The sequence below is a fragment of the Antechinus flavipes genome, chromosome 2, assembly GCF_016432865.1.
Source record: "Antechinus flavipes isolate AdamAnt ecotype Samford, QLD, Australia chromosome 2, AdamAnt_v2, whole genome shotgun sequence".
Taxonomy (NCBI): Eukaryota; Metazoa; Chordata; class Mammalia; order Dasyuromorphia; family Dasyuridae; genus Antechinus; species Antechinus flavipes.
Window position 1 is genome coordinate 501,226,955 of NC_067399.1, and position 17,341 is coordinate 501,244,295.

The following is a 17,341-nucleotide window of genomic DNA, read 5'->3' on the forward strand; positions in this document are numbered from 1 at the left end:
AAATGAAATTTCATTTCTATCAAAGAATGAATATAGAAGTAAAATATATATGAAAAGATATGAAATCATTTCTAGATTTTCTACATTACAATTTGTCCAGTGCATGCATAAATTGATTATATCAAGTAACATTAGTGCAAGTAATTTGGCTTTCTGCTAAAGTTGTTTAATTAAATGTTTCACATTAAAATACTTTGCATTTTTTCATATTAATTTTTTTTTATATTTGTCTTGTAAATATTTAAATGTGTACTTTCTTTCCTGTTAGAGTTGAAAATTTGCCAAAACTTGTTAAAATTAGAGTTACAAATAGGGAATGTTTCATTCACTGAATCTCTCTCCAGTGCCCAGTACAGTCCCTGGCAGATTATTTCATAAATATTTATTTATTAATAAAACATAATAAGTATGTTTTTGAAATTCTGTGTGGACCAACTCATTCATGTTTGCATTAAAATGTGGTGAATCTGTAGACTATATTAAATTTGGTAAATTTATTGCATTTTTAACAGTGCCCTGGACAGTTCTGTAACAAATATGCTGCTTGGCTAATATTTCACTTGCAAATTATTATTTGCCATTGTTAAGTATTGTACATTTTAGAAATTAATTATTATTCATAAAATTATTAATTTTATGTTTTAAATTAAGGGCTGAAGAAAGATTAACAATATCTGTCAAAATCTATTTTAAATTCTAGTTGCCAAAAATCACTGATCACTGATTTTATCCAATGTAAAAAAAAAAAAAAGTTCAGTGTTTGGCCGACTAAAAAAAGCACCAAGTCATTATAGGATAAAATTAAGATCACATATTGCTGCTCCCAACTCTATCAGTATGTCATAATGACTAAAAATTGAAATAAAAAAATGACTAATGAAGATTTTAAGAACCTGCTTTTTAAATTTGTCTCTTTTAACACTAGGTTCTGCTTCTGGATTTATTTGTCAAAATACCCTCTCATTTTCAACTAACACTTGTCATATTTAGAATATATCATAATCATAGAAGAAACATGGGATGGCAATAAGAACTTTTATTTTTGAATTAAATGATTTAGGTTCTCTCCTACTTGCTACCTGTATGATACTGTTTTTGTAAGTCAAATATTAACTTCTATGGGACTCTCATTTCCCCATCTATAAAATTAGAGCACTCATTTTTCTAGTCCTTTAGGATTTTAATGTCAGAATTAATTATAGCTTTCAAAACAATCCATTTAATCTAGTTTTTTTTTTTTAATTACAAAAAGAACAATGGGCCTGCAAATGTAATAATGTCTGATTAGTAATTCTTAAATTCAATCATTTGGGTACTGTAGAAAGTATTCAACTTTATAGTTGGAGAAAGAGAAGCAAAAATAAGTTTAAATTGCCTACTCAATGATATACAATAATGAAATTCTGAAGTCAAATGGAATTTCATTCTTCTTATCCTTCCCTTATTTCCTCTTGAACATATAAAAAATCAAGTAAGACCATGGCACACTATTTTTTGCTCTGAGAATAACTTTCCCATTGAATCAACTATTTAAGTATCTTTAAAATTTTCCAGATGAATTGGTATTGTTCTAACTTTATTTCACTGGATTTGGAGACATTTCATGCAAAAACATGAGCCAGTAATTTTGGAAATTCCACCCTTTCTTTTCTGACATAAAATCTTCAAAGGTTTTTTATTTGATGGTTACAGAGTAAAATTTAAATGTTACACAGGAAAGGTCAATTGTTCAAGACCTTCCAACAGTGTCATATTAGTACCCTTTCCAATTTTCTACCAAGATATTTTCTCAGTTATAAATATGCCCTATACTTTTCTTCCTCCATATCTTTGTTCATGCTGTTGCTTCTTCTTAGAATATCTCTATACACTTCCTCATTTCCTGGGCTTCCACTTAAAGCTTAACTTAAATTTCATTAATTAGATGAAGCCTTTCTTAAATTTCCTATGTTTACAATTTCCTCCCTCAAACATCATACTTTTTTGTATCTTCATCTATGTCTTCTACATTATAATTGTGTGAATATGGCACCTTTACTAATTCCTCTTCTACATCCTGCATTAGCTTCTATCACAGAGCTTTACATATAATAAATGTATTTTTTAAATGTTTATTGAACTAAACTGATTTTAAGCTATGAAAAATTATGTGCAAAAAGATATGGAGAGGGGAAACAAGCTTGCATTGGATAACATTAAAAAGTGCAAAAATATTAGGAATATTTTAAGACTTATTAAAATATAACATTCATTGGGCAACTAACTACAAATATATCATATAAAAGTTATATTTTTCTTAAGGTTATTAGTATACCTATGCTTAATTTCTCCTTCGTCTTAAATGTCCGCTGTTACCAGTGATTAAGACGTTTATATTTAGAAATGAGATTCTATTATAAGTTATCAGACTAAAGTAACAATTCTGTAAAAATAATGCTACTTTTGCTTATAAAACAATCACATTATTCCCTCAATCTAAAGAATTTTAGCCCACAACATTAGCAAGTTCAAAATATGAACTAACATGCAAGGAAAAAAGATATAAAGTAGTATAGCTGTATACTTAAACTTGGAAGTAAAAAAAACAACCTGTCAATATGAAAAAGGTAGTTTCATAGATATATTACCAGTATGATGTGACTATAAAGCTATCTTTTAAATTAACATGAATCTATTTTCTCTCTCACCTCATTCCTTCCCTCCAAAAGGAAAAACAATTCCTCTGGAAATAAATGCGTATAATGAAGCAAAAACAAAAAACAAAAAACCTCTCTCATATTGGCCATCTAGCAATGAGTTCATCATCTCTCTATGCAACTTTAATTATATATTTATTTCCCTGAGGACATTCAAAAAAGCCACTGAAAAATCTTATCTAGTTCAAAACCACACTTCCTAGTGAGAATCTCAAAAACAGACTGTTAACTACTACTACTACTACCACCACCACCACCACCACCACTACTACTACTACTAGCTAGCATTCATGTAGTGTGCCAAACATTATGCTAAGCCTTTTACAACTATTTTCTCATTTACTCCTAACAACAGTCCTGAAATGTAGGTGCTAGCTAATATTATCCTCATCTTACAAATAAGTAAATAAACAGAGTAAACAGAGGTTAAGTGACTTGTCTGGGTCACACAGTTAGTAAATATTTGAAGCTGAATTTGGACTCAGCTCCTCCTGATGCCAGGGCCAATACTCTATCCACTGCACCATCTAATTATCCAATAAGAGATTTGGGCAAATTAAGTGACTTGTTCATGGTCACATAGCTATTTTGTACCAAATGCAACATCAAACCCAAGTTTTCCTTACCCAAAAGTTGACTCTTTACCTAATAAAACACACAGCCTCTTGTTTAATTTATATCATTCATTCATTTACACAAATCAAATAAACATATCAAATATCAAGAAGCATAATATAATGGGATATCATTTATTTTTTATTTATTACATGTTTCATGGGTAGATTCTCTATGAAGGACCTAGGAAAGAGATCATGAACAAGAATTTCACAAGATAGAAAGATGTGGAAAGTTACCATGTACTTGGATAAAAGAAGAACTGACAATAAATAGCTATATGAATGAACAAAAAGCTGGGAATATATTAGAGGGCAGTAAAATGGTATTTCATTTGGAGACTAATATAAAAAAAGTCCTCATTTAAATCCTAGCTCTGTCACTACTTGTACAGTGACAAATCATTTTACCTTTCTGGCTCTCAATTTTCTCATCTGTAAAATTAGAAGACTGTTCCTTTTTACCTATGTAGCGCTAAGTGAGTCATTAATAATGAATAAGACTAAAGATAAGACATACAATCTTAGCTGTCAGAGACCAAGAAGGGAAGACAATAAAGAATTAAGTTATCTAGAATACACAAAACTTAAAATAATAAGCTTATATTAACATAGTACTTTAAGATTCCAAAATACTTTATATATTTTACCTTTCACAAACTTTACAATTCTGTAACAATTATCATTACAGCCATTTTAGAACCAGAGGCTCCAGGAAGTTAAGTGATATGAACAAATTAATGTGGCTAATAAAAAGTAGAACCTTGAACAAGAATCTCAGTCTTTTGATTCAAAGTCTGGTGTTTTTTTTTCATAGAATCTTTGCATTTGACTTTAAAGTTTCTCTTGTTTTTCTATCTAACTTATTACTGTTGCCAGAAACAGAACTTAACTACTTATTAAAATAAATGTAGAAATCTGACTAAAATTCTAACTATACATATAGAAAGTCTGGCCAACAGGGACAGATAAAATTGTATTCACACCAAGCTTAATCTACTGTACAAGCCAAATGAAGGTATAATACTTTGCCAGTCTAAGGAGAGAATAGGAAGCAGAGAATGGGTCCAATTCAAGTATTTAGATTTTTTATCATAGATGTAATCATGCATCATTTTGAATCTCATCTTACTGTTATAGTTAGTTTCCATACAAAAGTGACTTGGACGGAGAATATAACTGAGCAATTACTGCTGTTTGCGCATCAGTGCTCTGACAAACATAAATTCCTGTTTTTAAATCATTCACAAAGAATTCATTGTAATCATTTATTACCCTCAAGTTGGACTTGTCAGCACCCTTTACTAAATGCACCCTAAATCATGCATTAGAGTTCAGGTTCTATAGTAGGATTACAAAAGAAGAATATTGGCTAAGCCAATAATAATAATATAATTAATTTAAAAAGCTAACATTTACACAAATATATTGTTCCTTCTTTTAAATATATTTTTCTACTGACTGTGCCCCAAGGCAGATTCACTGCACATGGAAATCCTGTTACTTTCCATGCATTCCAGAATTAGTGAAAGCCTTCAGAAAGAAGTGTAAAGGATGTAAAAAGTGAAATCTAAGACTTTACTGGGTAGCATGAAATTAGAAGGGATAAATGTAAAATATCAACAAGTGATAGAGATCATTTATAATCTCTCCTCAATCCCTTTTACTTCACTTTAACTTTTATAGAAAATTTAATCCATTTAATACTTAATCATGCAGATTACTTATTCTTGCATAGATCTGTCATAAACATAATAAAGCTGAGTTATGAAAACTCATTCCACCAATACAGATCAGTAACTCAACTGCAATTTATAGAGACTCCTGTGTTACAATGAAAAATGTGACTTGGCCAGGATCACAGACCTAACACATATCAGAATAAGGACTTATATTTTTATTGCATTAGTACCAAGGGCAGCCATATTCATATGTCATGATACTTATTATTACTATCTTTTTAATATCTTCCTTATTTCCTCAAATACTTGAAAGACAAAAACTTTTATGATTTGCCCTATAATTTGTACCTATTTTGTCATATTCCTTACCCATTATTTTCACATTAGCAACTATCTCTAATTTAAGTGTTATCCAATTCTAGAATCCCATTACCTGATTATAAACTTTATCATTTAGAAAGAAATGGCTAATTACCGATTTTCTTTCTTGCTTTAGTTCCTGTACATATCGAGTTAATTCCACAGTAATCTGTGAGGTCATGTTCTCTGAAATAACTTCATGTTGCCCTGCATAATCATTCATTTCATTCAAAGTGGAAATGAAAGCTTTACATGATGTATACCTGTAAAGTACACAAAAAGAGAAATTTGTATTACTGCATTTACTTATACAAAGCCACATATCTCTTCCATCATTCAATATTGCAAGCCACTGGGAATATTAATTAAAATAAGTTAATTTGCAAGAGGTTCCCAAAAGGGATTCAGACAAATCATTAAACATTTTCATTAAAATAACTCCTAATTTAATTACAGATTTTAAAAAACTGCCTTAGTAGTTGTACTGACTTAAATAAAGCTGAAGTATTCTACTTAATGGATGATTTTTTCATAGTTAAGATAATTTCATCACTTCTTATCTAACTCAAGTAAAATAACTTCTGTGGTAAGAACTGGTGACATTTTAAAAAAAGTTTCTTACTTCTACCAAATGCTATATGAGTGACATGGACATTTTCCAATTGAGGAACATTATGATTACAAATATGAATAATTTCCATTCTTTAGAAAATGCTAGGTTATCTATTACATGTATTCCTAATTGTATTAATATAACTGGAAAATGGGAATAGAATGAATCCCTTTTATCTTTTTGGGGGGTTTTAATAGTATCCAAAACAATGTGTTAAATGATCAGTTGAGAAAAATTACCTCTATTTTGTTGTTTGCCCTTTATAAAATAAATAGCTATATTTTCTCTCTTTTAAAAATTTATTTTTAAACTTTTTATTTTCAAAATATATGCATAGTTTTCAACATTCATCCTTGCAAAACTGTTTCAAATTTTTTTCTCCCACCCTTTCCCTTAGACTACAAGTAATCCAATATATATTAAACATGGCAATTCTTCTACATATATTTCCATAATTATCATGTTGCACAAAAAATTTCAACAGCTATAATTTCTCTTCCAATCCTTTAAAATAAGGAGAAATTAAGCCTATCTTGAGGGTGCCTGCTTCCTCTCCCTTCTATAAGATAATCATCATCAATGTATGTAGACAACTGATAATAAACATACTTGTATTCTTCTTCTTCCTTTGAATTCTTTTTGGGTTGATATTTCTTTGAAAGATTCCTAAAATAAAATAAAAAAAATTACTTATCCCAGGGAAACAAAATTCTTGTTGTAAATACAAGCAATTCTGAGAATGAAATAGACTTTGGATTCGTCTATTTGAAGGTGAATCAAGCAATTGAACTAGCATATTTACTGTACACCAAGTTCTGGATTAGTTACTGTTCATACATACGAAAAATCAAAAAAAAAGATATGGTTAAAGCTCTAAAGGACTAAGAAGGTGGGGAAAGACAGGTATAGAAATGAAGCAAAGTAAAACAAAAATATCTATCTTAATTCCCATTTATTATTAAAAGACATAAGATTCTCACTTAACAAGTGTGGTAAAGCTTCAAGGTACTACTTACTCAGTATTTTCTAAACTTAGGAAAATCAATGCTCCTTTTCCAAAACAAGAAAAATGAAGAGCTATATAGCACTGGGGTATTATTTTCAAGAATGTTACAATATACTGATGACCTAATAAATTATTAATCTTAAAGGAGAATTGAAATGTTAATGAGGACAGATGAAGAAAAGTATTAGTGAGGTAAAAACAATAATCTCAATTCCCAAGGAATTCATATTCTAGTTAAGTAAGACAAAACATTAAAAATGGTCAGTTACATGGTAGATGGATGTACTTAGTGGCAGTGTGAACAAGATCCAAGATTCTTTTTTTTTTTTTAATTTAATAATTACTTTATATTGACACTCGTTTCTGTTCCGATTTTTTTTTCCCCTCCCTCCCTCCACCCCCTCCCCTAGATGGCAAGCAGTCCTTTATATGTTGGATATGTTGCAGTATATCCTAGATACAATATATGTTTGCAGAACCGAATAGTTCTCTTGTTGCATAGGGAGAATTGGATTCAGAAGGTATAAATAACCCGGGAAGCAAGATCCTAGATTCAACAAGATACCACAAAGTGTACTATCAGGTAATATGGCTATGAATGCACCTGAAAGTATAGTAACAAGAGAGATGATCCTTTATCTTTTTTTTTTTTTTGCTAAGACAATTGGGGTTAAGTGACTTGCCCAGTGTCACATAGCTAGGAAGTGTTAAGTGACTGAACCAAATTTGAACTCATATCCTCCCGGCTTCAGGGCTGGTGCCCTATCCACTGCACTACCTAGCTGCCCTCAATTGTCCTTTATCTTAACACAAGTTTTGGAGAAAGCTCCTGTTCACCGAAGCAGAATGAGCAGATATGCCTCACACCCCTATTTTTTTTTTACCGATTTTGCAGCCACTGATTCATGGTTGCTGAGAAGGGAAGGGCGTACTTGAGGGAAGAACTGGAACAAGAACTCTGGAATCCTTTACAAGGGGTTGAGATAATGGGTCACCATACAACTGGAAGAGCTTAAGGACTCCATAAGAAGGATCCGCTGGACACAGCCTGGTAGGCTGGGCAGGGTTAGTGGTAATAAGGGCAATGGAAGAGCTCCACTGATGCCAGACAGCTCAGGCAAGGCCCTATAGTAAGTACCACTAGTTTTTTTTTTTTTAATTAAGTAATGATTATGCAAGTCTAACCTTATTATCACCTATGACAAGGTAGAAATGCAATAGAAGGAAATACAATAGGCATAGAAAGCCTGAATTTTTGGAAAGTATTTGATAAAATCTCTCATGCTAGCCATGTATATTTCATATATGTGTATATATGTATGTATAACACATATAAATTGTTTTTTATTCAGAGATAAATTATGTATACATAATTTGTATATGTCCATTTAAATGGAATAAAAACTGATTAAATTCCCAAGTACAAAATGGTCTTATGCATCTAAACAACAGTTCAAAGCAGAGAGATGTTTGCAGCTTTTATAGGAATGGTAGGAGTCAAACAATGTAACCCAGAACCTAAAAATCTAATGGATTTTAGGCTACATTGAAAGGTTCCATGTTTAGAAAAAAAGAAAGCAATAGTTACAATTTATCCTCCTCTGATAAGCCCACACATTTGTGTTCAATTCTAGATACTACATTTTAGGAAGAACATTGATAAACCAGAACATCCAGCTTGGGACAACAAGAATGGTAAAGGGCTTTAGAATTATGCTGTACAATAACTGATTGACAGAAGTGAAGATATCTAATATGAAACATAGTTGTTGTTGGTTTTTTTGGGGGGTGGGGTAGGGCAAGTCTTCCTTGAAGCTCAACACCTAATCCATTTCTCAATGATTAAAGAATTCATCCTGTCATGCCTACCCCTTGATGTAAAGACTTCAGTGATTTTGAACTTCTGACTGCCATTGTTCAAACTTCATTCTCTATCCACCATTGACCACTACTACCTTTTTCCTACCCCCCCTCAATTCAACACAAATGATGTTCATTCTACAGCTACACATCTCTTCTGTGCTCTTTGGAATGTCTACTCCATAAGTAATAAACTAGTTTCCAACTTAAATTTTTTCCTTTCTCATTCCCTTCCATCTTCTTGAACAGATTAAGACCTGACTGTCTTCTGATGACACATATTCTCTATCCAGGGAAATGCATTCTTTCTAACAATGATTCCTCCTTTTCTCATATTCCCAACTCTAACTCACCGGTTATGGTGGGAAAATTGGAAACTGTTTATTCCTTACTGAGAAGACCAGGCTATGTTACCACCAGTTGTTCAGTTACCTCTCTTTCTCTAAAGTTTATTCAATCCATATTTAACTCAATCAAAATTATCTAGCTAGCATCAGAACTTCTCCTTTGTTCCTCAGTGACTTCCAATGTCAAATCTCCAACTGTCTATTAGAAACCACAAACTTGATGTCTCATAAACATTTCAAAATCAATATTTCTAAAAGTGAACTCATTTATCTTTTCCTCAAAAGTCTTCCTGCTTCCCAATATTTCTATTACTGTTGAAAGAACCATCATCCTTCCAGGTACTGTAAGTTTACAATCTAAATGATATTTTCAATTACTTATTCTTTCTGACCTACCATATCTAATCAATCAGTAGGTCCAGTCATTTCTACTTTTCTAACAACTCTCATCTATGTTCTTTCTCTTCTAATAGTGTCATTGCCACTGTCCTCAAGATCTCACTCTATAGCAAAAGATTAGTAGGTTGATCTCCCTATCTCTCATCTTCTCTTCTCTATTTAGCTCTCAAAGCAATCTTCCTAAATAAAGCACAGATATGACTATGTCACTTGTCCTAAATATTCACTCAATAAATTTCAACATCTTAGTATTACCAGCAGATCAAATATAAAATTCTGTTTGGCTTTTAAAGGTTTTCATAATCCTGCCCCTTTCTACCTTTGCAAAAGTCTACCTACATTTTATTCATTCCCATATTCTTTAAGATCCAGTAACATTGGCTTCTTTACTGTTCCTTACACACTGACACTCACTGTCCAGACTAAACATTTTTAGTGTTTGTTTTTCTCTTCTTAGGAATTCTCCTGCCTCACCTTTGCCTCCTGGCTTTATTGGCTTTCAAGCCTTGGCTAAAAATTTACCTTCTGCAAAAAGTCTATTACACTCTTTAAATTTAGTGCTTTCCAACCAAAATTATTTTCAATATATTATGCCCATAGCATGGTACCTTAGTATTCTTTGTTAATTGGTTCCTAAAGACACAGCCAGGGCAAAAATGACAAGTACCAAATGAATTTTTTCTCTAAGAAGTACATCTCCTTACAGCAATTTATCACCAAGATAATATACTATGACCAAGTAAGATTTATACATGGAGGGAAGATTCTGGGAAGATGACCAAGTAGGCTGATAAATTTCAAGCTGTCTCGATTTCCCCCACAAATAGAACAAATTTGTGTCTGAAAGCCAACACAGACTGGTGAAAAATCAAGAAGATTTTGGCCAGAACAGAGGTCCTCTAAATACAGCCCAAGATCAGAATAAAGACACCAAGCTGGGGATTAATGTGTGGGAAATGCAAACACCTCCCAGCTAGCTCCAGAGAAAAATTAAGTGAACAGCCTTGGGGTGAGCTGGGTATGGCTGGAGCCTCTGCAGGAACCACAGAGACTTTCAACTCCAGAACTGTTTGTGAACTTCGGGTTTGAATCTGGAAAGGATGAGTGAACTTCTTTCTACTGATAGGAAACTTCGGGCCCAGCTGTGCTGCTGAAACACGGCCCAGGGAGAGAAGGAATCAGCACCAGTGAGTGCACAGGCAGTGGGGCCTGGACACTGATGGCTGTGGGTATTTACAGAGAGTGGAGCTGTTGGTTTGGAGTTCAAGGTCAGAGTGGAGAGCTGAAGGGAAGCTTTAGGAGCCATCCCCCCACCCCATGATTAAAGATGCCTATACCAATACCTCTTATTTTTAATCATCAAAGAAGAAAGAACCATATCACTGAAACATAATATGGAAACAGGGAAGACCAAGGTTCATCTTCAGAAGAGGATACTTTAGTTTAAAAAAAACAAAAGCAAAACAAAAACAAAAAAAACCTTCTACTTCAAAGATTTATACATGAAATGCAGGGCTGGTTCAATATTCAGAAAACTATCAGCATAATTAACCAATTCAATAACCAAACTAACAGAAATCATATGATATCTCAATACATACAGAAAAAGCATTTGACAAAATACAATACCCGTTTTTATTAAAAAATATTCGCGAGCATAGGAATACATGGAGTTTTCCTTCAATTGAGAAGTAGCAACTATTTAAAATCATCAGCAAGCATTATAGGTAATGGGAATAAGCTAGAAACATTCCCAATAAGATCATGGGTGAAACAAGATTGACCATTATCACCACTACTATTAAATATTATACTAAAAATGTTAGCTTTAACAATAAGAGAAAAAAAAAGAAATTGAAGGAATTAAAGTAGGTTATTAAGGAAACAAAGCTATCACTCTTTGCAAATGATATGATGGTATATATATTTTTAAATTTTCAATAGTATTTTATTTTCCAAATACAAGTAAAGATAGTTTTCAACATTCTTTTTTGTAAGACTTTGTGTTCCAAATTTTACTTCCTTCCCCTTTTATTTCCCTTGCCCAAGACAGCAAGTAATCTGATATAGGTTTAATACATACAGCTTTTCTTAAAATCATTCTTTTTTTTTAAATAATTATAACTTTACATTTTTCAAAATACAAATGTGGTTTTCAATATTCACCCTTGCAAAATCTTGTGTTCCAAATTTTTCTCCCTCCCTCTACTCCCTACCCCTAGATAGCAAGCAATCCAATACAGATTAAATGTGTAATTTTTATAAATATATTTCTAAATACAATTAATATGCTGGACAAGAAAAATCAGCTCAAAAAGGGAAAAAATGAGAAAGAAAAAAAAAAAGCAAGCAAACAAGCAACAACTAAAAAGAAGGTGAAAATACTATTTTGTAATCCACATTTAAGTCCCCCAAACCCTCTCTCTGGATACAGATGGTTCTCTCCATCAAAAGTCTATTGGAATTGGCTTGAATCACCTCATTGTTGAAAGAGCCAAGTTCATTGCAGTTGATAATCATATAATATGATGATATATTTAGAGAATGCTAGAGAATCAACTAAAAAACTACTCAAAATAATTAACAACTTTAGCAAAGTTGCAGGATATGAAATAATGTACATAAATTATCAGCATTTCTGAATGTTACCAACAAAGTCCAGCAGCAAGAGATAGAAAGAGAAATCCCATTTAAAATAACCTTAGATAATATAAAATATTTACTTGCCAAGACAAGGCAGGAACTGTATGAATACAATTACAAAACACTTTTCACACAAATAAAATTACATCTAAATTATTGGAAGACTATCATGAGTAGCCCATGAGTAAAACAAGCTAATATAATAAAAATGACAATTCTACCTAAATCAATCTATTTATTCAGTGCTATTTCAATCAAACTGCCAAGAAATTACTTTTTTAGAGCTAGGAAAAAAAAAATTCATCTGGAAGAACAAAAAGATCAAGAATTTCAAGGGAATTAATGAAAAAAAAAATGCAAAGGAAAGTGGCCTACCTGTTCCAGACCTAAACCTGTATTATAAAGCAGTGGTCATCAAAACCATTTGGTACTGGCTAAGAAATACAGTAATTCAGTGGAATAGGAATCCATTCATTTACATGAACTGATGCTAAGTGAAGTGAGTAGAACCAAGAGAACATTGTACACAGCAACAACAAGATTTACATGATGTTCAACTGTGATGGACTTGTTGTTTTTTTCAACAACGAGGTGATTCAGGCCAATTCCAATAGTCTTGTAATGGAAAGAGCCATCTACATCCAGAGAAAGGACTATAAGGATTAATCTAGATCACAACATAGTTTTATTTTATTTTATTTTTTTTGTTGTTATTGTTTCTTTCTTATTTTTTCCCCTTTTGATCTGATTTTTCTTGTGCAACATGATAAGGATGAAAATATGTTTAGAAGAATTGCAAATGTTTAACCTATATTAGATTGCTTGCTATAGGGAGGAGGAAGGTGGAAAGAAGGGAGAAAAATTAGGAACACAAGGTTTTACAAGGGTGAATGTATTTTGAAAAATAAAAAGCTATTATTATTTTTAAAAATAAATTAAATTATTAGAAAAAAAAATAAATGATGAGTAGGCTGATTTCAGAAAAGCCTGGAAAGACTTACATGAACTGATATTGAGTGAAGTGAGCAGAACCAGGAGAACATTGTACATAGCAACAGCAAGGTTATTGATGATCAACTGTGATAGACTTAGCTCTTCTCAGCAATACAGTGATCCAAGACAATTCTAATAGATTTGGGATGAAAAATGCCATTCATATTCAGAGAAAGAACTATGGAGACTGAATGTAATCAAAGTATACTATTTTCACTTTTTTGTTTGTTTGCCTTTTTTTTTTTTTCATGGCTTTTTCCTTTTGTTCTGATTTTTCTTTCACAACATGACTAAAATGGAAATATATGAAGCTCTGTACAAAATAAAGATCATGTAACTCTATAAGCCATTAAAACTTAATGGATTCAGGTCCACTAATATCTTTTAAATCCTTTTATACAAGTCACTAAAATATTTCCAAAAATGAGAAAGATCTAAACATTTTAATATTATTTGGCTCAGTGTTCAAGAAGAAAACGTAAGGGAATTAACCTTCAACATAATGACCTAGCTTTTATTTTTCTCTCACAGCTTAAGAAAGTTAAAATTTGTCTTCAAAAATGGATTGTTATTATTAACACGATATATTCTTCTCATATTAAGAAAAAACAAACAATTCAAAGGTTCTGTAAATACAAACATGATTGTTACCATTTATTATTTTTTATTCTTTAAGATTCTTTTGCAATTGTCAAAGCAATCCCATCTCAATATCAACTTACCTAAGTTGTTTTGCATAGCTGATTTCAATCTCTGTTCGTTCCTTGACAAATTTGATATATTTCTCGAGAATATCAATTCCCCACTGTGTGTGTTTTTCTAAGTTGTCAAACTGATCCTGTCAAAAACCAATGAAACAGTTTAGAGTTTTGTTCTGTTTGGGCAGAATTTAAAATAATGATTCTTATAATACTACTGCTATATAAAAAGTATTATATTTTCTGCGATTGTAGATGAGTACTTAAATCAATTATTTAAAATTAAATATTAAATTTAAAATTTAATTAAAATTAAATCAAATATGATTTAATACATGGCTTGTCTATAGCATATTACAATAGGGACAGTGCTTGTAACACATAATTTCCTTGGGAACTGACATTCAGATCTTGCCATTAAAAAAAATTAATTCCCTTAATTTCAAAATCACCCAATTACTAATCTCAGTGGAGCCTCAAAATACATGTATGAAATTAGTACTCTTAGAATTAAAGCAAAATTCCTATTTTCTAAAATTAGTTTTATTTGGTAAAACCTTTTGCAAAACATGTTAATTGCGAATGTTATTCCTAATATGTTATTGCAAATAGTAAGAATAATGTCACTCAATGTCAAAAATAGTTCTTTTGCTTACTCTTTAAATACAATGTTAAATCTTAAGTTTTTTGTTCAAATTGTTCCTTCATCAAGTATTTTGTATCAACATGTTAACAGAGATTGGCCAGGCCTAAGGCTATGAAATCCAAATATAGTAAAGCCTTAATAATTTTCATTCTTATAAGAATAAGTCAAGCTAATGAAATTAATGTTAATAAGACTGAAATATATAAGCTACTTGAGATGGGGAAAGCCCAATTAATTACATATCAATTGTTGTTATTCTTATTTCTTTATGATAGCAAATATCATAGTTAATATATTTACATAGGATTCTGAATAATTCATCCTCCTCCCCTGTCCATTTTTAGTAAATAACAAATTCCCTCCTCTAGCATAAAGCTTTTCTCTTTCCCCTAGGCCTTAGCAATGTTGTTTTGATGGCTTGGAAATCTGATAAAAATTCATAGTACATATTTAAAGTTTTCAAAGACAAAAGAATGGGAGAAATTACATTGCCAAAGTTTCTGGGCAGCCCTCAAATCCATTGCTGTACTAAGATCAATTTATCTGCATATTTCTTCCATTCATATCAGCATTCATTGTCTCATTAGAATGAGTGTATACAATATAATGAACCATGTCTGCTGATTAGGGTACTCAGAACTATTGGGTTTTTTTGTTTTTTTTTTTTTGTGAAGATATCTATTTGTATTCAGTCTTACTTGAATACTGTTGCACTAAATCAACAATGGGTTTTCAATAAAGTTACCTGAGCCTCATGATTTAAGAGATGTTCAAAAACAAGGCTTAAAGTAAAATTGATCTTATGTTATAAATTTTTACCCAGAAAAGGAAATTTTTCCAAAGCTATATTTTTAAAATTCTATGTTTAATACAAAAAACTTATGATGGAAAATGATATCCATATCCAAAGAAAGCAGTAATGAGAGCCTGAATGCACATCAAAGCAAATTATTTTCACTTTTTTCTCTGTGTTTTTTTATTCTGTTGTTTCTTTCCCAATATTACTAATATAGAAATATGTTTTATATGATTGCACATATGTAGCCTGTATTAAACTGTTTACCATCTTAAGGACAGGAAAAGAAGAAAATTTGGAATTCAAAATTTAGTTTAAAAATGTTAAAAATTGTGCTTACGTATAATTAGAAAAAAATTATACTTAAAAGAAAAAATAAAGTTTGAAGAATCTTAACATTAAAAAAATTCTATGTTAAAAACAAAAAAACTTGTCATGCCTAATGATAAAAGGAAAATATAGAGGGTCACAAGTGGTAAAATAAATAGTTTTGATTATTTAAAATTGAAAAGTTTTTGCACAAACAAAACCAATGTAACCAAAATTAGAAGGAAAAACAAGAAACAGATTTGGGAGGAAATTATGGCAAGTGTCCCTGATAAAACCCTCATTTCTCAAATATAGAGGGAAATGATGCAAATTTATAAAAATAAAAGCAATTCTCCAGGTAATAAATGGTCAAAGGATATAAACAGGCAGTTTTCAGAAGAAAAAACTCAATACTACCAATTGCTATATTTAAAAAGAATCTGAATCATTATTGATTAGAGAAATGCAATTTGAAATAACTGAGATTCCAACTGACACTTATCAGGCTGGCTAACTTGAAAAGATAAGAAAAATGACATAGAAGAGATGTGGAAAAGTAGATACCCTAATGCACTATTGGTGAAAATGTGAACTGATCCAACCATCCTAGAAAACATAGGAATTATGCCCAAAGGGCTATAAAACTGTGTATACCTTTTGACCAACAAATCACTACTAGGTCTGTATCCTAAATATTTTTTTTTTAAAAAGGAAAAAGACCCATAAGTACAAAAATACTTATAACAACTTTTTCTGTGTGTGGTGGCAAAGAATTGAAAATTGAGGGGATGCCCATCAATTGAGAAATGGTTGAACAAGTTGTAGTATGACAAGGGAGATAGACTTAGAAAAACCTAGGAAGATTTCTATGAACTGATGGCAAAATGAAGCAAGCAGAACCAAGAAACACATTGTACAATATTGTTCAATGATCAGTTAGGAATGATTTACCCACTCTGATCCATACAATAATCCAGGACAATTCTAAATGATTCATGATAAAAAATGCTATCACCTTTCGTAGAGAACTGAAGGATGATTGCATATTGAAGCATATTGTTTTTCAATTTTTTTATTCTTCTTGCTCTCCGCTCACCACATGGTTAATATGGAAATATATGTTGCATAATTTCATGAGTATTATATTACTTGTCTTCTCAATGAATGGGGGAGAGGTAAAAGAAGGGAGACAATTTGGAACTCAAACTAAAAAAATGAACATAAAAAAAATTTTAAACTGCTTTTTATATTACTTTCATTACAGAAAATTATCTGAAACTTTCATGCAGAATTATATACTAGTAAAATTGAAAATGTAAAAGAAATGAATTAACTACAAAAATATAAAATATCTAAATTAATAAAAACTACTTAACTCAAAACAATCTCAAAAAATGAAATTGAACAATCCTTAAGATAATTACCCTCCCCAAAAAGATTCCTGGTCCAGATATAATTATAAATGATTATTATTAGATATTATTTGCACATGTTTAGTAAGCAAATAACTTTACTAAACTAATTATTTCCCAAAAATTGAAGAAAAAGTTATATCAAACATTTTTGATGGGACATAAATACTACCTAAACTTAAGAAAAAGAGACCCATGAATCTATATCATCTTCTTCAGTCCATCTTTCACTCAGTTACCAAAGTGATCTTACTAGAAAACAGATCT

At 31.1% G+C, this 17,341-nt stretch overlaps 1 protein-coding gene across 7 annotated transcripts in view; it reads right to left on the minus strand.

Annotated features, from left to right (window-relative positions):
* FNBP1 (formin binding protein 1) overlaps positions 1–17,341 on the minus strand; it is a 183,923-nt gene that overhangs the window by 88,888 nt on the left and 77,694 nt on the right. For all 7 annotated transcript variants that reach the window (XM_051980187.1, XM_051980185.1, XM_051980186.1 and 4 more), the window contains exons 2-4: positions 13,936–14,051; positions 6,575–6,631; positions 5,468–5,615 (exon numbers count right to left, since the gene is read on the minus strand). In XM_051980187.1, the coding sequence (XP_051836147.1) occupies positions 5,468–5,615; positions 6,575–6,631; positions 13,936–14,051 (321 nt within the window). The remainder of the gene's footprint in view (positions 1–5,467; positions 5,616–6,574; positions 6,632–13,935; positions 14,052–17,341) is intronic.